This window comes from Harpia harpyja, chromosome 13, assembly GCF_026419915.1.
Source record: "Harpia harpyja isolate bHarHar1 chromosome 13, bHarHar1 primary haplotype, whole genome shotgun sequence".
Classification (NCBI taxonomy): Eukaryota; Metazoa; Chordata; class Aves; order Accipitriformes; family Accipitridae; genus Harpia; species Harpia harpyja.
Window position 1 is genome coordinate 10,194,918 of NC_068952.1, and position 25,132 is coordinate 10,220,049.

Below are 25,132 nucleotides of genomic sequence, written 5' to 3' on the forward strand. Positions count from 1 at the left end.
ACAGGCAAAGACGCCTTCAAATGAATATAGATGTTGTTCTCCTAAATCCATTCCATAATCTAGACAGGTGTAATCATTGCAATTAAAATGAACAGAAAGGATGCATGAGAATATGCTATATGCATTCTCTTTAAAGGCAGCTACTGATTTATTTGATAGGGTGAATTCAGCATAGGGGAGGAGGGAGGAAATTCTTATTTAATCTCACAAGGACCACACCTTACCTTATGGATCCTCTGCATTTATGAGAATGCTTCTGCAAAAATTATTACCTGTGCAGCAAGGGTTAAAAATTTCAGAAAGAATTTTTTTCCTGCATTTGAATTTAAAAGTGCTGAAGCAGTGAATACTGTCAGATAAGTAAAAATCGTTTGTGCTTTGTTGTTTTTCCTTTTGTGTCTCCTTAATGCTTTATTGTGGTCTTAAGTCCCTTTTAGCATTTGCATAAAGTTCACGATAGATCCCTCTTTAATGACGTGCCGATCATTAGATACCTGTGTGTCAATAACATGCTCTGATGCTATGTTCCATTGACAGTCACACCGTGCCCCTCCATCTGCTTTTGTTTTGACCCTATCTTTGAACTTTATCTTGGTTGCTGGCCAGTAGTTTTCCCTTTAATTACAAGAAGGAAACTGTCAATAAAATCTGTTAAATGGGATGCAATGAGTGGCTTGAATGGGTGGACGGCTATTTGTTCAAATTCTGCAGCATTCAAGGTATTGACAGTTTGTTTTCTGGGGCCATATGTGACGATCAATCTCAGGCTGGGCTCAGCCGCGCTGAAAAATGAAAAACCAGATTGCTTTTGCTTACTTGTGGATGACGACTTGTGATTTGGCGCGGTCCTAGTGAGATGAGACCTTCTGCCCAAATTGCCCCCCTGAGAGCCAGGACGCGTGACTGTTTTTAGAAATAATTTTTTAATTGATTTTGTAATTAACAGTTCATCTACAATATTGATGCATGAATCCTCAGATTGATAGGAGGGAAATTGTTTTCAACAATGAAGTTGTACTTTCCTATTTGTCTTTGTAATGTGATTTAGCACTCTGCATTTTTAATTGGAAATATAATTCAAAAACATGCAAAGCCAAAATGCTTATTAGTTTCTTTGTAAAATATTCTCCACCCCACTAACTCTGCCCTTAGTTTTAGAATATTATCTTATTTCCAGAATAAACAAAATGCTGAAATGCCTCTCAAAGATCAAATTTTTTTTTAATTGAAGATTTGTTTATAATTTTTGATGACTGTAGATAGACACTAGAGGATGCTTTGCAGCTACAAGAAGGATTTTTCCCCAAATTAGTCATGTTTAATGAACAGAGCAAGCAAGTTACCTGGAATTACGAGTCTAAATTGAGAAGGTTTTTTGCATTTATTTTGATTCTGTAATTCAAAGACTGAATTAGAAATATTTGTATAGTTTACTTGATGAAAGGATAAGGGGCTAGAATATAGGGATATGGTGTTAAATATCACTCACACCTCCCCCCCCCCCCCCAAAAAAAGGCATACAGTGTTTAAGTAGTAATGAAAGATACTGCTGCCAAAAAAAAGTTTAGTCATATATTGTGCATAGAGTGTTATCAAAATCATCTATAGCTTCATTAACTTTGCTGGGAATTACAACCAGGATAATGTCAGAGATAAATACAATTCAGCATACTAAAATTCAGGGCACATTTAAGTGAAAAAGTTTCCTTCCCACATCTTAAAAAGAAATAAACCTGCTGTTTTAAAATGAAACTATTGCAAGGAGGTGTTAAAAAGCAGCCCAGCCATTCAACTTCCCTTTCAACAGAATGTTTTGACTGCTGACATTCAACATTTCAGCTTCAGGTTATACATGCAGCAGATACCAAACTTCTATCAGCTGTAGCTACACTAACCTGTAGGTGTAAAATAGCACCTGCAGAATTACAGCCTATCAAAAAATATCAGACCCCTAGTGTTTTAATTTACAAATGCTGCTAAAATCAAAGCAAAATTGAAATTAAAGTAAAATTAAAGTTTTTGTCTTTTTTTTATAGACAAACCCAGAAATAGCTTATTTTCACATAACTACGAACTTGATTAATGTAAATGCAGCTATATCCAAAAAAAAAAAGAAAGAAAATGCCGTTATAAAATCAATCAGTTAGCAATTCACATTTTAATATATTTTGTTGCTGCATCTGCTTTCTTCCAAAACTTACACTATTTATTTTTCTGGTTTAAAATATATTAGCCTTTTCATAGCTGTAGAGCAAATGGATGAAGTATAATAAGAAATCCTAGGCATTTCAGACTTTTTTGCCATATCCGCACTGTCTAGAAAGATTCCCAGGTTGACTCTACTGTAAACAGTAGACAAAGATGGTTTTATAGCTCTGTATCTGTGTTAGTGATTTATGATACAGTGTCATAGTACTTTCCCTGCCAGTATATAGAAGCAGGAGGAAGAAATTGTAGATTGTCTTCATATTGATTGTATTTTGTTTGAATAAATACCACAAGCTTTGTTTTGGCCAACAAATCTCAGTATCGTGAGCATGAAAACACCCCAACTGCTAACTTTTCTTTAGGCCTACAGAGTCTATTTGTGCAGTACCTGATCTGAGATAATCCTGCCATTTGATTTCTAAAAGGTGGGGAGGAGGAGCCGTTTTTCAGGGAGATTCTCTGACAGCTGTTATCAGATGTTCCTTTTGGAGGGTTGGCCAATGCCATGCCGCTTCTATAAATTTCCAGAAATGCAAGATGTATCAACCTCGTAGATTGTCACTGATTTCAAATGGAGTGCATATAGCATCTGAAAAGTTTAAATACATACATAAGATCACAATACTGAAATGTATAGACATTTCAGTCCTGTGCATGTTAAAGTCTCTACAGGCATGATTTCAACAGTAACATTTAATATGTAGTGCTTAATATGGAATTTTATCAGGTTAGCTTTAAACATCTGCATTGATTGGATAGTAATTAATGCAGCCTTTATGCCTGAACTCCAGAGAAGTCCCTTGCACCACAGCATTGCTGTTGTCCTGTCAGGATCACAAGTCCCTTCCTTCTTTCTCTACCTTCTCTACACAAATGCAAGTAGGTACCTCGAAGCTGCAGGATGCAACTGCCCTGCGTTCCACTGCACACTGCCCAAATGAAGCAAGCTGGCACCAATGAGCACTTTGTTTACCCACGCAGAAAATCAACTTTGAATGGTTTCCAAAACATGCATGTACCAATTACTTCCTCGTGTGTAAGGGAAGGTGAAATATTTACAAAATATGTTTGAAGTGTACACAAGTGCACACCCGCACACATGAACACTCCCACACAGAAAAGATGACCCGCTCGTCTCTTTTGTATTAGAAAATGCTTTCATGTTATCGATTAGGTAATACTAAACAGGGAGTTGCAGGTGAGCAGCTTTTTGAAATTGCCTAATCAGTAAGGACTAAATTGTGCCTTCAGGCCAAATGTTGCAGAAGAGCTTAAGACTCACAACTGAGACCAGATTTTTAAGAGAAGCTCAGTTCCCATCTATGACCTGACATAAGGAACTAGAGTGTCAAAATACATTAGCACATTTGAAAATCTGATCTGTGTGTATGTGCTTAATAGAACGCTGGCATCTTGAAAAATCTGACCCAAATGTGGATGCTAGGCACTTAAAAGTATAACCCTATGTATGTATGCACTGTTGAAAATTTAATCTTAAACGCTAATACTAGCTGTCCTCTGCTCACCATCACAATTTCTGGTCTCTCTTATTAACTCTCCTAAAAGAAACCCAGCGCCCTTTCAGTACTGAAGGAGTTAGAACCAAGAATTATCTTGTGCATTTTAGCATAATGAAGCACAGATCAACACTGATGCCAGTGAAGTTACACGATCATCTATCTTGGTAAAAAAATTAGTTTGTTCTTACAACTTACTTAGCGTTCCAGCCACCAAAACAGTGTAATCAGGCTATCACCATTAAATAATATTATCATAATAAAAATTAATTGGTAGAATCCTATAAATCACTTATTCCACAGAACATCATCTTTATTCCCAGTGTAGACAGTGGCTTATCTTATGTCACAACATACTATATTTAGTTTCTAATAATGCCTATTTTTAAAATTTTATATTATTTAGTCATCTTGTTCCTGTTAGAATTCATTACCAAAATGTAGCTATTGTGAATAGGCATATATAATATATATATACACACATACCTGTGTGTTACTGGTGTGTTACCAATGGGGTTTTTGCCAAATATAAATAGCAAGGTCTGTTAACTCTCTCATGTAATTGTGTGTAGAGTGGTGCAGCATAGAAACAAATTTTTAGAACAGGATGTTGCTGCTATAGTCAAAGTTTTTGTGTTGCTTGAACACAGTTTCCTCCTCATATTCCATTTTCATGTAATCAAATAGATGGCACCCACAATTCTTAGAGAAAATAAATAACTGCTACCATTTGCTTAACAATAGCATTAAGCAAATGGTAGCAGAGTTAATTAATGGTTTAATTTTTTTTTTTCTTTTTCTGGTCTAGTAACTGAATAACTTTGAGATATTAGTGAGTCTCAGGCTGCTAACACGTAAATAAGATGAAATAGGTGGGTATTATTTACGTGTTAGCAGCCTGAGACTCGCGAAGGGCAAGAAGCGAAGCCAGCCCAGCGGCCAGTGGGAGGACAGAGCCGCAGGTTCCTTACTGCTGGGGCAGGACTGTAAGGGGAGCGCTGTGCGGTGTCTGCCAAGGGCCAGCTCTGTGCTGACAGGGGGATTTTCTGGGTAGGAAAGCAATGATCTGAACTGCTGTGTCACCAATGCAATTGCTAGTCTTCACTGTTACTCATCCTGCTTTTCCACAGCGCTAAACTAGGGGCTCTCAATGATAATTATGGCAATTATTTATATCTTGCAGTGGATAAAAAGGATTCGGAAGCATTCATTCAACATTTTCTTTTAGTTGGTATCTTACCCCCCTTTCCAGAGTTTTAGTAGCCTTGTTGAGTAGGTGCTCGAACCGGTTCATAGTATGCAATTTGTTCTGCATTGCAGAAATATTCCTTTATTTATTGCCCTCACTACCTACCCTAGTGGAAAGTAAGCCATTTCAGGAATTAAAAAATGGTAGTTTACTGTGTTTTAACTTACCTTATGCCTGTGGTTTTAGTTCACTGCTAATCCAGTTAGTCCCTGAAATAAATAGGTGTGTTCCGTGGAGTAAGTTCTTTTCTTACTACATCTTCGTTTCCTACTGTCTTTTAAAAACTGCTTTGAGGCTTCAGTTTTCATGTCTCTTCTTAAAAGTAGGCCAAACCAGTGCAATCCAGACTAAGGCTTTGTTCACTAAAATCAATCATATAAGCCTTTGTTTTACTTTTTTGGTTTCCACTGCCTATAATTCCTATGGACAAGGTATTCTTAATTTACTCCTCTTCTATTTCCAACATACGTTTCAATTGAATTGTCTGTTTCCAATAGAGTAATCCGGATGTCAGACCGTTTTTGCCATCATCTTTTGCAAGGGAAGATAATTCTGGTTTTCTATGTGCTTGTCTCTTAGACTAACCATGCAGACCCCAGCAAATAGTTCTGTTCAGGAAAGACAGGCAAATAGGTGGTCAAAATTAAGTATATTTGTTGACCCTACACAGGAAGGACCAAAGTAAGTATCTGGGGCAATTTCAATTCTAGACCGGAAAAGAATGGGAGTTCTTGCTGGGTGAGGGAACCAAGAACGTAGATTGATTTGCTATCGACAATTTCCATGGGTTGCTTCTATCTTAAGCAATATGCTTTTTAAAATGTCACTGTGTTGTGTTTCTCATAAAAATGACACAGAAACACAATGTGGGCAAGCACTTTGCAAAAATGCAAGTTGCCCTGTGTAAATCTGGCATACATTTCGGGCAGGAGACGAAGGGGTTCTGTAATTCTGAGAAAAGTTGACCCGTCAGTAAACGCTGAGGTGGTTTTTGTGGGGTTTTTGGATTAGCAATACAATCTAGATAATAAATTCCTCTCACTTGATACATAATCCAGATTAGGATTTTGTTGTACTTACGTAAAGCAAAAAACATTTTGCCTGCTGTTCTTACACTTCATCCCATCCAATTCTTCCAGGATCCTACAACTTTCTAACCTGATTTATCCAATTTGGGTTTGTGAACTGCTCAGCTATACAGAATCACAAATGTCACAGCGATTGCTGTCTTTCAAGTACTTGTTGATATTTGCCTCTCTGATGTGCTTTCTCAGCATCTTAATGTGTGCATTCACTGCTGCATACTCCCTGCTGCTTGATTCACTATAATAATTTCTTCCTTTATGCTGCCTGATTTTTCTGAAATGAAGAAATACTTCATTTGAGACTCTGGGTTTCTACCGCTTCTTAATGATGTTATATACAAAATACATACATACCAGCCTTTAACTTTCCTCAGAGCAGTATTTTGAGAGGTTTCCTTGCCCTCAGTTCAGGTGCTTTCCAATCCTTAGCTAGTTGTCGCCCTTTGTGGTGTGTTCTAAACGATTCCTGGGTGGCTGGATGTTGGTTTGCTGCATTTGAGATGAAGCTTGAATTGTAAACGAGGTAGATTATAATCTGAATTTCTGTCTGGACCTTGTGGTGTTTTTCTTGCATGAGAACTCTAGTTTTCTCCCATTTCTGCACAATGATACAATCAATTGGCTGATCAGAAGAGGTACAATTCTATTTTCCCATCCCGTGATGGTGAAAGAAGGCATTTGCAAGGATAGGACGAGATTCTCCAAGCATAGCTCAATGAGTCAATGTCCTCATTTGTTGATCTCACTCTCTGTTATCGCAGCACAATCAGTAACAACTTTCCCCCCTGCTAGACTGAAATCCAGTGTTCTCAGCAGCACGTTGTATCAACAAGTCTTGTGTTTGTCTGTTGAGCTCTTCAGTTTCACCAGCCTGGGATCCTTTTTTTTGCAGGGCATTTACTATCAGCTCCTGCTTGCTTTCAAATGACAACACTTTCAAATTGCTCTGTTTAATTTCATTGTTTATATAGGCACTGATTTTTAAGTGTATTACATCTGAGTATAGGTTTCCTCTGGATATTACCTGTGTAGGATGTAATTGTAAATAATTCAGACTGTCTACAAAGCCACTTAAAAAAAAAAAAACAACACAAAAACCCGAAAACAAAAGAAAAGGGTTTTTCTTGGTATAGGAAGAACATTCAAAATCTTTGTATGTAACTTATAATTCAATTTCATATTGTCTGTGGAATTACTTCTTTATTTCTGGTTTGTCACACAGACTCTGCATTTCCTTAAATTATAGTGGTTCTTGTTGACATTGCCTTTTCTTACTAGTGAGGATTGGGTTTATCAGCAATAAGTTAACCTGCTCTGAATTCACTTCTACATCTGCCAGTCCGTAGTTACTGAAAAGATTTCTCTTTTCTTTTATTTTTCCTCCTCTTTTCCCCTTGGCTAGTTCAGCGTTTTAAACCATTTTCCTTATTTTCAAAGGCTTATGCCTGAGGGATTAAGATCTACATTCGTTTAATATCAGGAATAAAGTGGAAGTTCCAGACTGCAAGGCTAAAACTTGAAGAAGAATCTTTGTAGAGATTAATATTTTCCTGAGCAATCTGTGAGCTGAATCATGGTCTAATTAAATAGCACAGATTTAGTGAGTTTGCATTTAAACATTAGCAGACCCTAGAATGGGTAAAGCTGAAATTAGTTTGAATCTTTTCTGTAAATGGAAAGTTAAATTATCATGGTAATTCGATTAAATAATTTTTAAATCTTCCAAGCTAAATCACCATTTTTAAAGAACAGTTTGAAGTCTTAATCACTGTTTGGAAGTGCCCCTCTCTGCTCTTTCTTCTTACCTCGTTTCCTGTGACAAAATCTGTTTCCCAAGGCACAGCTTCCTGAACTGCTCTGTAAACCACTGTTTGGCAGCGGAGTGCTCGCATTGGGCCAGCGGAGAGCTGGCTGGTCACGTTCTTCCCAGCTGTTAAATTGATTTCAAAGACAGCAACAAATACATTAAATGCTTTACTACTGTTACTTTTGCATGTAAGCAATTGCTCTGTTTACCAGAGGGATGGTATACAATCACCCCCACAAGGGGAGGGTAAGATCCCTTGGTTTAAGATGTTGTCCACACAGTGGAAGAGTTTGAGATCATGGAGTGTAATAGCTGTATCAGAGGGCATTTTTTGATTCACCTTCAGTTCTTGCGTTTTCTGGGGGTGTTCTCTTCCTCTTCTCCCTCCTCACTCAGTTTCTGTGTAAGAAATATGTAGAGCATAGGTATTCCTAACACTGCAGGCCAAATTGCTATCCAAACTGCAGAGCTAAAGATCTCAGGAAGTTTCATCTCTGTGCGAAAAATGTATTAATCTGGACTCCATCCGTCTATTTTCAAGCTCAAACATGGTTGCAGTTACAAATACTGATTCTGGGAAGAATCAGACCTGTTTTGTACAGGTTTAAAAACTAAACATTTATAGTCAGGTCCTCCGGCAAGACCCGGCTCTTTATGCAGTATGGTGTAAAAAAAAATTCACAAGAACAGTCAGTCTTTGACTCGCCGAGCATTTGTTGCTGATAAAATGCTCCTATTTGGTTCCCCAGCAAATCTGGCCCTGGCACTGTGGGTCTGGGGGGAGGAGGAAAAGATGTGTAATTTCTGCACAAACTGTGCATGGTTTATGGAAGAACTATTTGGAGTAGCACATCGTGTGTTCTATAGCAGAATGATGAATATCCAAGGACTTGGTAAAGAGTCAGGGAGTAAAGATGACAATTTGTTTGGAGTTTGCGTTCCAGATTAAGCCCAGTGGCTGGCCACTATGCTTAAGACATCAGTCATGTTTGTGTGTGTGCGTTAGCATGTCTGTAGCGATTACATCTGTTTGTAGGACACAGAATTCAGGGATTTTCCTTTATTGACACAGAATTATTTAATAGAATTGCCGTATTAGAAAACTATCAAAAATGTATGGATTTGGGGAATGGTCTCACATTAATTAGAACTTTGCTAGAGGTAATATTTCCCTGTAATCTTTTTTAAAACATTGTAGCCTTCTTTTTCCCTGAGATACTTTTGTGTTTCTCTGCTTTCAGCACAGTGCACCTTGATGCGCAGTATCACATCCCTTGCAGCGTGTGTCTTAACTGCATGCTTCTTAGAGCATGTATTCGCTAAGACTCAGAATTATTAAACATGTAAAATTCCCATAGGACTCCATTATGTGTAATTAACAGATAAACTGTCATCAGAATCAATAGAACGTGCTAAATGATCCAAACTTGTATATAATTAAGTGTCTGTTTTAGAGCTGGAGCTGTAACTTTTATTTTTTTTCTTTTCAATTTGCACATTTGTTTTGACAATAGAAGCTGGAACATTTTTGTTAACCTGTTACTTACTGGTTTGTGTTTTAGTTTACATGTTTGCGTTTGAAAAGAGAGAGGTATTTACTATCTGGCCTAATTATCTGAGGAACTAGTTGGATGCCAGCTTTTAGGAAATGAATCTTAGATGCATCTTAATTCGCTGAATGTAATTCAGATATTTGAAGCACGTGCAAAATTTGATGTTGTTATCATCAACAGGGTAAAACATGAGGCTCCGTCAAAATACTGATGCAGGGCATCAGACTGCTTAATACAGGGCTTGGAAACAATGATAGCAGTGGGTTCTTTACCATCCAACTCCTCAGTCATTACTCTGTATGGGAACAGGAGCTTTATTCCAAAAGCAAAAATTAAGATGCAAAGCAGCATTGTACTAACTAGAGTTTTCAAGGATATACTTTAATAATGCCATGTCCCAGTTTCACCCTGAGCTAAGCTTGCACAATGTAGCCTGTCCCTGGGACTGGTACCCCTTGCAGCAGTTATATTTTCATATGGTGTTTTATTGGCTCTGTAAGTCTGTTGACCCCCCAAATTTTGGTAGCTGATAGGGGCTGTTTGGTGGCCTCTTTCACCTATGACTGCTATTCCTTACTTGCCTTCACCTCACTTTGGACCATATCGGGGGGGTGTTGGCATTTATGACTACATAAAAGTCAGAGAATTCGGGCTGCTCGTCTGAAGTCATGTCAGCATGGTCCAGTAACTGCGTGTTCTCAGGGACATCTTCCCTTTCTGTATCTATGCTGTTGAGGGTTTTACAGTTATTTCAGTTAGGTCTTTTCTTTTTATTTCACACTTCCATTGCTTTAATCTTTCCGGGTCATGTAGCAGTTTAGTTTAGTTCCTGGTGTGCATTGTGTCTAGGCTTGTCACTCAGTACTTGCACCACCAAAACATCTCACCTGGAAAGGTACAGGGTGAGGTGCTTGCTTTGAGTGATTTAGAAAAAAATGCAAAACCCCAACAATAACAAGATAAACCACCCTCTGAGTGGGTGCGAGAGAGGGATTACACCTTGTAGGAGATCTTAGCTTCACAGAACAAAAGCTGTTCGGGAACATGCTAAGTGTTGCCTGTCTGTCTGAATGTGCCTGAGGGAGAAAAAATTTGCTAAACCGATCAGGAAATCACATCAAACCCGCTTTTCCCTTGTGTCAGTGCAGTGGTTCTAATCCCGCGATTAGCGTCTCTGAGCAGTGGGTAACGACCATGGCTTCCAACTCCACAGCCTTGGAGCCTGACACAGAATTTTACTGAGCTTTTCAGTAGCAGGGCAGTCATTCCTGCTTCCCTGATACAACACAGACCTCAATTCATACAGCCCTTTGGCGCTATCGTTTCTTCAAAGCAGTGACTGTAAGAGATGGTTTATGGAGCAGCGAGGGTGACTGTTTTACTTGTTTGAGGAGGATGAGGAGAAGGGATTACTTACACAAGAGTTAATTATACATTTGTAGTTCCACAGTGGTTCCAGATATTTCCCTGAAGGTCAATATAGAAATTAGTGGGTAATTATCTTCCTTCTTTGTGAAAGAGGATGGACAGAACCAGTGAAAGTGGTGTGCAGCCGTAGCGGTATCTGACTTTTGGCACACCAAACTGAAACCTCCTGTTGCTCCTTTGTTTTGCAGACTCAATGCACATAGAGGATGTTGAGGCAGTGCAGAAACTTCAGGATGTCTTACATGAGGCTCTGCAGGATTACGAGGCCGGGCAGCACATGGAAGACCCACGTCGCGCAGGCAAGATGTTGATGACTCTCCCGCTTCTGAGGCAAACCTCCACCAAGGCTGTGCAGCATTTCTACAACATCAAACTGGAAGGCAAAGTCCCCATGCACAAACTTTTTTTGGAAATGCTGGAGGCCAAGGTCTGACTAAAGCATCATGGGCTTCCCCATCATGCACGTTTTAAAAAAAAAAAAAAAAAAAAAAAAAAGGGAAAATAAACACGATAATAATGGCAAAGAAACTTAGTGTTTAATTAAGGAAAAAATGACTGCACTGATATTTAGCAGCAAGACTGTGAAGCAGCTTTCAACTTTTTCTTCTGTGTCTTTCTGATGCAGTTTTTCTTTTCCTTTTCCTTTTCTCTCTTTTCCTTTCTGTTCTTTCCTTTCCTTTTCTCTTTTTTCTTTGCTGCTGAACTTTTAAAAAGAGGTCTCTAATTGAAGAGAGATGGAAGCCAGGCCTGCCAAAGGATGGAAATCCATAATATGGATGCCAGTGAACTTATTATGAACCATAATGTCCCCAATGACAAAGGAATCAAAGAGAGAACCACCGTACCTAGCAGTACAGTACAACACGATGAACTGACTGAATGCAGTATTAGATTTCATAGGAGCAGTCTCTAATTAGACGACTAAGCGACGATGCATCGGCTGCTTCTTATCATTGCATTTTCCATCTAGATCAGTTACAGCCATTTGATTCCTTAATTGTTTTTTCAAGTCTTCCAGATATTTCTTAGGTTAGCTACAATGTAACTTTTTCAGGGAATAGTTTAAGCTTTATTCATTCATGCAATACTAAAGAGAAAGAAATACTGCATTTTTGTGCTGGCTTGAACAATGATGAACAATAATGAAGGACAAATGAATCCTGAAGGAAGATTTTTTTAAATGTTTTGTTTCTTCTTACTAACGGAGATTTTTTTGTACCAGCTTTACCAGTTTTCAGCCATTTATTAATGTGGGAATTTACCTTACTAAAGCAATAGTCGAAGGGAAGGTGCATATTATCACGGATGCAATTTATGTTGTGTGCCAGTCTGGTCCAAAACATCCAGTTTCTTAACATGAGCTCCAGTTTATAACTAAATGTTCACTGACTCAAAGGATTAGATTACACCTACAGTATATCCGAGTAGTCTAACATATAAATACTCCATGTCAAATACCAATCTGTAACGGTGTTAGGAGACAGCGACTGTACAAAGGTATAGTTGCTACATGATTTCTAACTGCTTCAGTTGCAAATGAATGAGATACTGCCTGTTTGCAAAATTATAACCTCACACGCAGAAAAACCCTATGAACCAATAGTAGCTTAGAGGCAATAAGGCAAATGCCGACGTTTGCAAAATTAAGAAATCAGAGTAGTAGACTTCTGACCAAATTGAAGAATTTAACACTTCTATACCTTATTTATTGATTTAGATTTTATTTTGTAAATGGCAATCTTTAACAAGTAGCTAAACCAGTATATGTGCTTTTCAACCAGTATTGTCACAGCATGAAAGTCAGTCAGTTTCAAGACTGTTACGAGGTGTAATCTAATGTATAAACCGATTAGATGCCCCCAGAAAACTACAGTCGCTAAATAACCAATAAACAATAACCTCCATCAAATGCTATACCAATGTACCAGTGTTAGTAGCTGCTCCCTGTACTATGTGAACATCTTTATTCTATGTACACAGATGTAATTAAAATTGTAATCCTAACAAACAAAAGAAATGTAGTTCAGCTTTTCAATGTTTCATGTTTGCTGTGCTTTTCTGAATTTTTATGTTGCATTCAAAGACTGTTGTCTTGTTCTTCTTGTGGTGTTTGGATTCTTGTGGTGTGTGCTTATAGACACAGGGTAGAATTAGAGACAATATTGGATGTACAATTCCTCAGGAGATTACAGTAGTATATTCTATTCCTTACTGGTAATAAGGTTCTTCCTAGTAATAATTAAGAGATCAAAACTCCAAACAAATACTCGTTATGAACAGATACACACTGAAATCATAATATTTTCAAAACAAGGGATAATTTCTGTAACAGTTTATTATAGAATACCAATGTATAGCTTAGAAATAAAACTTTGAATATTTCAAGATTATAGATAAGTCTAATTTTTAAACGCTGTAAATATAGCTTTTATTCAATCATCTCTCAGATGTTGTTATTAACTCGCTCTGTGTTGTTGCAAAACTTTTTTGGTGCGGACAAGTTTCCAAAACTATTGCTACGTTGTGTGCTTTAAACAAAATAACAATGGGCTGATGCTCCATCGGCCTCGTGCTAGGAAAAAAAAAACTGTGTATCTATCATTAGCTATATGGGACTATATTGTAGATTGTGTTTTCTCAGTAGAGAAGTGACTGTAGTGTGATTCTAGGTAAATCATCATTAGCAATTCATTCAGATGGTCAATAACTTGAAATTTATAGCTGTGATAGGAGTTCAGAAATTGGCACATCCCTTTTGAAAAATGTCAAAAAAAAAAAAATACAACTCCTGGGAAAAAGGTGCTGATTCTATAAGATTATTTATATATGTAAGAGTGCAAAAAAAAGTTTATTTTCCAGAAAGTTTGTGCAGGGTTTAAGTTGCTACTGTTCAAGTACACTATATATATATAAATATATAATATAAATATTGTTTTTGCTGTATCACATTGAAGAACTTGGGCTTCAGGGTCAAAAGCCAATCGAGTAGAAGTATACAAAAACAGACAAAAAATGGAGATGTGTTAAAGGCACACGGTGCAAACTTTAGTTTTCATTTTCTGTAATTTTTTGGAGCTGCAAAAGAACAAGTATCTCAAGACTGTAAAAGCATTACCTGAAACATAGCTAAAAGAACTGCACGGGCTTTATAATGTTGTTCATCTTAAACCTTGCTGGAGAAGAGTTCTTTCAAGACCACTTACTTAATGTGAAGTGTTGGGAAAATTTCAAAGGGTGTATGTTTTAGCCATAACAATTTAATTTCTATTTTTGCTTCATTTTTTAATTTTTTCTTATTTAAAGCAATATGATTGTGTAACTCCCAGAAGTTACACATTTGTTTCAATCAGATCAGATTGTTGTATTTATTCCACTATTTTGCATTTAAATGATAACATAAAAAGATATAAAAAATTAAAACTGCTATTTTTCTTATAGAAGAGAAAATGGGTGTTGGTGATTGTATTTTAATTATTTAAGCGTCTCTGTTTACCTGCCTAGGAAAACATTTTATGGCAGTCTTATCGTGCAAAGATCGCAAAAGGACAAAAAAAATTAAACTGCTTATAATAATCCAGGAGTTGCATAATAGCCAGTAGTTAAAAAACAAAACAGAACAACAAATAAAAACAAACATGTCTATAGCTGTAGATGGGCTTCACATCTGTATAGCAATCAACTGTATATTTTTGTGATGTGTATCATACCGTGTGCTCCAACCAATGTCCATTTGTGTAAATGTATTTATTTTATATTGTATATATTGTTAAATGCAAAAAGGAGATATGATTCTGTAACTCCAATCAGTTCAGATGTGTAACTCAAATTATTATGCCTTTCAGGATGATGGTAGAGCAATATTAAACAAGCTTCCACTTTTGATTGCTTTTATTTTATTTTTTGTGTTGTGGGGTTTTTTTGGTTTTATTTTCTTTTTCAGAGAAGGAAACAGAGCAATTAGCATTACCTTTTGTTACTTCCATTCAAAGAGGAGCCAGCGTTATCACTTCTCCCTTAAAGTACAATATGAGTGTAAATAAATGCTATATAAAGCCTTGTCAGAATGAATTCCAGTGTGGTACAAGACATTTTGCATACTCTTAAATATGCAAAATGTCTCATGGCACATTAGAATTCAGGCTGGCAGGCCTTTATATAGCACTTATTTAATCTTAAAGCATCTTCACATCAACCTGCATTACTCAAAATCATTGCCTCTCTGTCAATGTCATAAAAGAAAACTTTCCCACTATTTTAAGATCACATTAATATCATCTAGAAGTACTTATTTGCTTTCTCCATCAACAACTGAGTCTATCATTCATTTCCTACTGCAGGAGACTCCTTTTATGTGTTCTGGGTAAAAAAAAAAAAAAAAAAAATCTGTATTATTTGATCCAGCTTTTCTGAATGGAAGTAAATAGCCACCTGAGCAATAATATAGATTGGTGTTAATGAAGACCACAGATAAGTTGTCAAGATCTGGGGGGGTTAAACAGCCGGGCTGCAAACTGGCAGTAAATGGCTTCTCAGCCTTTTACCTCTGAAAGGCTGCAGCCCCCCGTTGCTCGGGGCCAGCCCCTTTCCTGTGGACCCTTCTGGAACCATCACAGAAGTGCTAATGTGTGCTTTTCTTGCTTTTTAGCCTATCTTGATAGTATTTTGTCGTTGTGTTTGCCAACGTATTTCTCACCTTCGCTGCTGGCCGTTCTCTGGAGGTTCGGGCTGATGGCACAAAGGCTACTGAAAAGAACGATGGTGCTCAGGGACGGGAATTGTTTCAGCCAAGGTACCGGGGCAGCGCCAGCGGCTTTTTGTGCTTCGCAGTCTTTCAGTAGCAATATGCCTTGAAATGGGGGGCACCTCTTCCCTGCTACCAGTACCTTCTGTATTTTAACTATCCTAGAAAATAGGGAGGGGGTTTTGGAGTAAAAGGGGCAGCAGAACAGTAGAAAGACGAATCCTGCGTGGACTCTTCAAAGGAGGTCAAAATCCATTTTTAGTGTTGACACTGCTGTGTACACAGGTATACGTACATACGCACATACGTACGTGTGCACAGAACTGGTTTTTCCCCCTTTTTTAGTGTTCTGATTTTGAACTATTTCAAAGCACCTCTTCAAAGGAAAACATAATACTGCACCGTAACTTAGAAGTGAAAAAAGTAGCGTTACAAATTTTCACACACAAAGGGGAGAAAAAAAGGCAAACAGTGGTACTCCTAGTCTTCCTCAACATGTGATTGTCTTTCATCATTGGTTAAAGTTTTCACATGCAGTTAAAAAATCATGATTGATATTTCTGTACCATTTTTCATGAGAGGATCATGAAGCACCATACAATCATAAATTTAGCATCAGAGAAGAGAAAATACAGGGAGCACTGAGATGAAGCCACTTCTAGGGATGCATCTAGGGATGAGTTGGTTTGGTTTTTTTCTTTCCGTCTTTCTGTCTTCTCCCGCCACCATCTCTGCAGTAAAGCCAGGACAGGCACCGAAATCCATTGGAAACGTTTTGCTAGGCAGAAATGTTTCGGTAGGTATCTGGGGAATTGGGCTAAGAGCGCAAACCTCTCTAAACTATGAAAACAGCTACTAAACCTTTTAAAAAAATTTTAAAAGCCCTTGGGGTGCTGCCACTCATAGCTTGACCAACACATCCTGCTACAGCTCGGAACGGCTGTAGCAACACCACTTGGCTAAAATAAGGAGATGGCAAACCGACAGTCTTCCAGTTGTGGGTACGGCTTAGCTCGGCGAAACTAGATTTTGACTGATGTGGGTTACACCATCCTTCCCCCCCCACTACCCCCCAAAAAAAGAAGCCATCCCAGTGTAAGAGCATGGTTTTGCCACTGTAGGTGCTTGTTTGACAGCCGCCTACCCCTGCCGCTGTGCCAGCCTGGCCAGGGAGCGCTCCGCTCCTCCCACGCCGGTACGCTGGCACCCGCGCCCGCTCACAAGCTGGCCGATGCCGTCAGTATTGATGCAAAAGGGAAACGCGCCGCTTGCTGAGCTGGCTCCTAAATGGCATGGGATTTCTGACGGGCTCCGAGTTTTCTCTGGAGCTTCGTATCCAACTGACGGGCTAACTTGATGTCATTTGGGCTTTTTGTTTGGTTGGCGGTGGGTTTTGGCCTTATGAGTTCACAGTATGAAAAGGTCTGGCAAACACCAATAACAGTAGTCTGGTGTGGTCCCTCCATCTGATCCCTTCTTAGAGAAAGAAATGGCGTGAAAATCATGCACCAGTTAGTGCTATTGCGCAGGCAGTTATGCGTGCTTCTGAATACACAATGCCAATGCTGCTGAAATACTAACAGAGGCTAAATATGTAAAAAAAACCCCAAACCACCAAAAACAAAAGACAGATTCTGAAAGAACAGAGAGGGAAATGTTGTCCTTAGTAGGACAAGCCCTCACTGCTGTACATCTTTAAGCGTCCTCCTGCAGCATCACCCAGTAATGCCCTACTGGAAAAAAACAAACACTTCTAAGCACAAAAACACCTGAGATTTTTTTTGTACAGGCTTTTGCAGCAGAAAACACCTCTTTTTAATTTTTTTAACATTACCTGTCCTGGCTCCTGCACTAAACTCAAGAATGGGACAGCTTCCATCTGTTTTCTGAATTTTTTTCTACAGCCTTTGTTTATTTTCCTTAACAGCTTTTTTTTTACTTACACCTTTCCTTTACTTTGTATTTCATCTCTCTTGTGTAATGTAGGTCTCTGATTTCACATGGCACCTTGCTAATTACTATATCCTTCGTTATACAGCCTGCCTCCTGTAGCTGCCTCACAAGGAGTGTGTTTTTCCTGTCTGATAAGATGCTGATTCTGTGTGTATAGGTTGTCTCTAACATAGAGATCACAGACATCCTCCTTGTGGTTGCTATTAAAGAAGAAAAAAAAAAAGTAACTATAGAAAAGAATATGGGTGTATTTATTTGCTTTTAACGTTTTTATTCACAAGTTGTTCAAAAATGTTTGCGTTGCCACATCCCGGCCATGCTAATCGTTAGTATTTTGTTAAGATTAAAGGCCGCTCTTAGTGCTCAGATTCCCAAGCCTGGCTCCTTACAATCTCTGTTAATATAAAAAAGCAAGTGGCGGTAGATTGATTACACGCAGGCTCTTATTATTAAGCAGAACAGAAAAGAAAGGAATTTCAAAATATAATCCTCTGTTCCCAGGAGTATTTGTCTTGTTCTCCATGAAGTTAAAGGTCTGAAATAATGTGCCCATCAGGAGCTCAATGTTGCATGTCCATGCCAGTTGGTCCAAGGGCTTGTTATGATGGTAATGACCTGCTGAAACGTGAGCTTTGATGGCAACAATACAATTGCTACCAGCTCACCCGCTGGGAGAAATATTTTATTATTGTCAAATGCCCTCCGCAGAGATTTGTTTTGCCTGTTCCTGTTTAAATTAAATTCAGAGCAGAACTGCATTATTATTTCTCTAGAGTATATTTGAAATAAACAACTAGTCTCCAAATTTAGGATTCCTGGTTAGTTTAAATTTTCTTATTAGCAGAAAAATTACAATAGGTGACAACATAGCTGCAGGAATATTATTATGGCAGCCATACAAGAGATTTACACACTGAGAGCATGGCCTAAAAGCATAAGAACTCCCTTCTACTTTACAAATGCCAGCCAAATTAATAATTAACTGTGCCATAAATTCTCCAGCCTTCAAGAATGATGTCAATGCTCTTCTGTGTCACAGTAGAGGAATTTTGTCATAAGACTAAGTGGTGTTCTTTATAAAGAGCGTTACTTATACGTAGAAAGCAGCCCAAGAAAACAGCCCTTGCCACTCCATATTACAGCAGCTCAGCGAACGAGTGACAGCAGGACTTCAGAGTCATTTACTGCTGCTTTCTCAAGGCAAAACTATCTCCTTACGCCTGTGAAACAGAGCAAATTTTGTTCCACATTAAATGGGCCAGATTATCTCTTCCACAAGCTAAAGAGACAACACTAAATCCCAGCTCATGTAATTTCCTTCAAAATTGTTCTGCTCGGGCTGGGTGTTCCCAGGAGCGCCACCAGCAGAATTATCCAGCAATTCAGCTGTACTTAAATTGGCAGATGTCGGAGATTTAAGACAGTCCCGAAGCCTTAACACAAATCCTCTACTTCTGTACTGCCTCGTGGCCTCTCCTCGCTCGTCAGCTGATGCCACCGTTGCTGCCCGCTGCCGAGCAGCTGATCCTGTGGACCGACAAGCTGCCGGGCAGTGTCGTGATTGCCTTGTTCAATCCAGCACTGAGAGCTGGGAGGGGGGCAGAAGATGTGCTGGGGGTTTGCATCTCCGTCTTGCTAAAAGCAGGCTCTAATCCGGCGTTTCTCTTTCGTGGGGCCTGGTTGTCCACTCGCTGTTTGCCTTTTTCCCTGTCTCCTGAGTGCTCGCGCCAGTGAAAAGCAGCTCCGTCTCACGACCGGGTGATTTTTGTACGCTGCTTTGCCGAAAGACGCTTTACCCAGAGAGGCACTTGAGTAGTGCGGGGCAGGCATCTTAGCACGGGCGAGGCGATACCTGTAAGCTAGTGTTAGTGCAAGGGCGGGTTGTCTGCCCCACGTCAAGACGTAGACATCTATTAGAGGAGCCACCACACTCCTGAAGTGGGAGGAACACTTAGAGGGGAGGGGAGGACTGCTGGGTACGCTGCCCCAGCGTGTAGGCGCTCCCCCTTTGCCTGCACCTCGCAGCCCCTCGCACAAGCTGCCGGACACTCGCACCGGCCGTGGTCTGAGCAGCGGCGAGCGGGGACCGCTGCAGCCACAGCCATGAGCTGGCGTGGTTGCGCTCAGCGGTCTTTACAGGCTCTCCTTCCTCGCAGGCGACGCAGGCAAGGTTTGCAAGCTGGGCGCGTTCGCCCAGCTGGGCGCTGGGGAACCTGCTGCAGTAGCCCCTCAACATGCTTTTTAGAGAGGGCTGCAGGGCAAATGGCAAGTGAAAGGGGTTAAAAAAAAATAATTTCAAATCGCAAGTGCTTTATGAATCTCACTCCTAACACTCTCCAGTTCAATCTACCATGCTCTATGTCATTTCACATCTTCACTGGGAATGTCCACAAGGTGAGGGCCTGGTAGTAAGAGGAAGTCAATAAGGGCACAGTTCTCACACCAGGCTGCGAAGGAGTCACGGAAGTGCCAGTATTACTTGCTAACTTGGGGTCTACAGGTCTCCTCAATAGTACTGAATGGAAAAACTCCATAACATCTTCAGTAGTTTCCTTCTTCACTGTTGCCCCAATTTAAATAAAAAAAAAAAACCCTGAGTCTGAACCCCAGTGAGCATCTCTATATTCTGACACAGAAATGCTTCAGTCTTCCCTAGGGCCTGCAAGCTCATGGCCCCACAGACTTGCCAGGTACACAGGTCTCTCCCCTTACCCACAGCTGAACCTTCACTGAATATTTTGTCCTTTTGTATGTAACTAAAGCATCTTAATGAATCAGATGTCTATAGCCCATCGAGGCTGAGCTGCACAGCTTAGTCACAGACATGGAATAACCTCCTCAAGCAGGGGTTGAATCCCAGATCGTGCCCATGGTTTCCACCTCAGCCAGCTCCTGACAGGTTGGTCCCACTCTGCTGAGAAACCTAGGCGTAATCATACAGCAGTTTTCCATGATCCCAAAAGAAGTGATGAGAAAGAAAATCCTCCCGCCACTCAGCCTTTTCACTTCTCCTTCTTCCCCTCCAGGCTCCTCACTCTCCTCTCTGCAGGACCAGCACTGTGTTACCAATGCTGGCCCCAAACACTGGATTCAAGGCCAGGGGGGATGATGATAATTTCCTCCTAGAAAGTGTGCTTTCCCCACCCTGCTGCCCAGCACAGCTCTTGGCTCGCAGGTCTGTGCTCAGGGCCCCAGCCCACACTGTTATTTTCATCTGAAACAAGTATCTACAGTAGCAGCATAAAGTTTATTGGGGCTGGTCCTGGGGATGCCGTGGGATAGAGGTTACCCGTGTCCCCCAAGATTCATGCAAGTGGTATTTAGTGGGCACTACAGATGCTACAAGCTCAGGCTTGAGACCAGGCATTACAATCTAGAGCTGCCTCTCTAGAAATGCAGAAAGCAGTCCTGCTTGCTAATAAAGAAAAAGGCAGGTGTCAGATAAAACCTGATTCTCCTGTTATGGAAAAACCTACAGGCTGCATTACCAAATTCTCCCTCCCCGCCATGGGAAAGAAAGAAAAAAAAGAAGGAAAAAAAAAAAAAAAAAAGTAACGCTGTAATTCAATCTCACTAAACATATGGTTTTATCCTTTTTGTCTGGCTGCCACTGCAGTCTTCATGTGACTTTGGTGCCATGAGCTTTCCCTGAAAGGGCTCTTTCCCAAAAAAGGGTGGCACTTTCCCATCTCCCCATGTCATGCTGTTGTGGTTTAAAGACACTTTGGGTTTTTCCCCATTCCCAGGTGACTGGCTCAGTGTCAGCCTACCCTGGCAATCATACATTGCTCCAGACGACTGAGATCAGCCATCTTCTGGAGCATCCTGGGTTGGTTCCTTTTCTCTGTTCAAGGTACCCTAAAAGCTGTGGCACGAGTCTTGTACAATGGCAGCTGCTTCTGCAAAGTTTAAATCTGCAGAGTGCAACATGAATAGCTTACAGCAGAGACACCGACCTGGTCATGAGTGTTTTCTAATGAGTAGCAATGGGGCGAAGGACTACAAATCCACAATACTCACTTTCTGTCTTGCTCTAGTTTGGTTATGTGAACTTGGACATCCATTTACTGGCTCTTTTCCATCTCTAGGGTGGAGACAAGCTCCCATGTCCCACTAATACTGTGGGAGATAATGAATCAGTCCCTGTATGTAGGCAAGGACTGATGTTGTCTATGTATTCCACTTCTTACAGATGGATAAAATAAACTGTTGTGGGAGGGAATATGTCGCTTCTTGAGGCCAATTCCACACGTTGTAAGGCTACAACAAAGGATGCAGACAACTACAGCACCACACTGGTTTTGCTTTGCAACTCAGATTGGAGCAAAATGAACAAGTCCTTAAATTTCTTTCCGTGACTCTTTGTCCTCTCCCACTTATATCTTATCCTCTGACTACAGCAACAAAAAAAATTTGTCTTTGATATATTCGAGATTGTGGTGCATTGATGGATTTCGGGCAAATTGTTAAGATGGGCCTTGATAATGCTGTAAGATGTAAACGTGCCTATACTTGCAATATATGAGGTTTTGCATAGTTCCTACATTGATTCCCTTGCTCCTTTGTCACCTCGACACAGAGACCCACTCACAAGGTGACCATGACAAAAGTGTACAATGGAGAGCGGGATCCCTTCCCCCTCCTTCCCTTGCTCCTTTACATTGACCAAATGTCTTTCTAAATGACTTGCTGAGCCAGGCTATTCTCATATCTTACATATAAATGGACTCTGTCTTACAACCAGAAGATTCAGGGGAAAAAAAATTTCAGCTCCCAATGTGAAAAGATTAAGGTCAGTCACTTTACACTACAAAACCTTTTCACAAGAGCAGCATAACAAAAGGATCTGCAAGCCTATCTGCAACACAGTTTATAGCTCCAAGAAAAACAAGAGAGTCTACCACATCCTTTTAGGACTGTACCACTTCTTTATAGACTTACAACACAAACAGTTGGGGAGAGGAAGGTGATATTAAATAGGAAGAAAATCTAATTTGTCTCCCTACTTCCATTTACTTACTGGTATTATTTTGTGGGGAGAACATCTGCAGTGTAGTTGAGCGTGTGTGATTCATAGAAAATCTATCACATTTTGGATCACATTGGGTCACATTGCAGCAAATGCAATGGTACCTGGTAACCAAATCTCTAAAACGGGTGGCTCTGAGGCTTTATTCCTCTTTGTGTGGTGGGTTGACCCTGGCTGAACCCCAGGTGACCACCAAAGCCACCCTATCACTCCCCTCCTCAGCTGGACAGGGGAGAGAAAATATAACAAAGGGCTCGTGGGTTGGGATAAGGACAAGGAGAGATCACTCAACCAATTACTGTCACGGGCAAAGCACTTGACTTGGGGAAAATTAATTTATTACCAATCAAATCAGAGTACGGTAATGAGAAATAAACCCAAATCTCAAAACACCTTCCCCCCCACCCTCTCCTTCTTCCCAGGCTCAAGTCCACTCCCAATTTTCTGTCCCTCTTACCCCCCAGCGGCGCAGGGGATGGGAAATGGGGGTTGTGGTCAGTTCATCTCATGTTGTTTCTGCCACTCCTTCCTCCTCAGGGGGAGGACTCCTCACACTCTTCCCCTGCTCCAACGTGGGGTCCCTCCCACTGGAGACAGTCCTCCACAAACTTCTCCAATGTGAGTCCTTCCCACGGGCTGCAGTTCTTCACGAACTGCTCCAGCGTGGGTCCCTTCCATGGGGTGCAATCCTTCAGGAGCACACTGCTCTGGTGTGGGTCCCCCACGGAGTCACAAGTCCTGCCAGAAAACCTGCTCCAGCGTGGGCTCCTCTCTCCATGGGTCCGCAGGTCCTGCCAGGAGCCTGCTCCGGCATGGGCTTCCCACAGCGTCACAGCCTCCTTTGGGCATCCGCCTGCTCCACCATGGACCTCCCTGGGCTGCAGGGGGACAGCCTGCCTCACCATGGTCTTCCCCACGCACTGCAGGGGAATCTCTGCTCCGGCGCCTGGAGCACCTCCTCCCCCTCCTTCTTCACTGACCTTGGGGTCTGCAGCGTTGTTTCCCTCACATATTCTCACTCCCCTCTCCGGCTGCAATTGTGCAGTTTGGTGGGATTTTTCCCCTTCTTAAATCTGCTCTCCCAGAGGTGCTACCGCCATCGCTGATGGGCTCAGCCTTGGCCAGCGGCGGGTCCGACTTGGAGCCGGCTGGTATTGGCTCTATCGGACACAGGGGAAGCATCTAGCAGCTTCTCACAGAAGCCACCCCTGTAGCCCCCCCCGCCCCCCCCGCTACCAAAACCTTGCCATGCAAACCCAATACAGTTTACTCCACTGGTGTCTATAACAGGTGACAGAAGCTATGTCACTCAATAACTGTGAAGCACAACATGGTCCTTGGACTGAAGCAGCTTAGAAGTGCCTTTCATGAAGTCAAATGATCTTAACAGATGTTCCAGCTTAAAGATGAATTATTTGTATTTGGCACTGTGGCCCTGCCAAATTGCACTTCTTTCGGTAGACTTCATTTTGGCAAAACAATGAGTATCAGAAAGGACTTACCAAATGCCTAAAAAAGTCTATTTAAAATTTATAAACCATGCCAACAGCAATGGGGGTCTGGAGCAGAGGTTGGTTAATATAAATAGATTAACAGTAGCCAGAAGGGGTAGCAAACAGTAGTTATCAATCAAGCAAGCCCATGGATTTGGAAGAAACTGAAGATGATCTAACCTGTCCATGTTAGAAGAGGGAGGCAAAATCTGCAGAAAGGAAAAAAGACCTATATATGAAAGAAAATGCAGCTGGGCAGGGGGCTGGGACAGAGCCAAATATGGACAAGAAAGAGATGGAATATATGTAGAAGTGGAGTACGCATCAGCATACCGAAGAGCATAAAAACTCCAGCTTGCCTTTTTGTTATGTCCATTTCATAACAGCCTACCCCTCTTGGAGTCAATACAGTTATATTCATTTATTATTATTTTTAAGTCAGTGCAGAATATGAATTGGGCCCACAAGGCTAATGAGGTAGCAGGCAGATACTGGGATAAAGAGACATCTTGGCAGAAAAATCAGAACATTGGTCTTTGCTTTTGTGACAGAGACTGCTAGATCTACCCTATGTCTTGCTTAAGCAGCAGGACAGTTCAGGAGGGTGTGGAGAGCCATGGTGTCCTGGCTCCGTTTCCCCCTTTGCCACTGCCCTGACGGAAGGCTGGTCTGAGCTGGGTTCCCCTCTGGAGCTAATGGAGCTGTTGGGGTCTTTGCTTACACCTGCACCCAGCATGAGGCTTCCAGGTGCTTTAGCCTAATTTGCTCTCAGCTGGCATAAGTTAAGTCATGCCCTGGGACAATTAAGCCTGAGGAACAGGAGGTCCTAATCCCTCTGTATTTAAGGCGGAAAGAGACAAGTCTGTCTTTTGCTAGATTGAGTCAGATGTGTTTTATAGCTTGTATACAAGATCTAGTCTAGGGTGCAGTAGCTTTTTCTCTGTCCTGCCTTGCCAGGCACTATCAAAGAGGAATGCTGGGATGAGTAGGAGCTAATGCAAATACATCAGGTTGGTGGGTTGTTTTAACTATGATTAAAAGCCTGGGCATACTGAAGCCTGTATGGATT

General features: G+C 40.8%; 1 protein-coding gene across 16 annotated transcripts in view; it reads left to right on the plus strand.

Annotated features, from left to right (window-relative positions):
- ESRRG (estrogen related receptor gamma) overlaps positions 1-14,729 on the plus strand; it is a 407,255-nt gene extending 392,526 nt beyond the window's left edge. For all 16 annotated transcript variants that reach the window (XM_052805607.1, XM_052805616.1, XM_052805613.1 and 13 more), the window contains one exon: positions 11,036-14,729. In XM_052805607.1, the coding sequence (XP_052661567.1) occupies positions 11,036-11,280 (245 nt within the window). In that variant the 3' untranslated portion in view covers positions 11,281-14,729. The remainder of the gene's footprint in view (positions 1-11,035) is intronic.
- Positions 14,730-25,132: the final 10,403 nt, after the last annotated feature.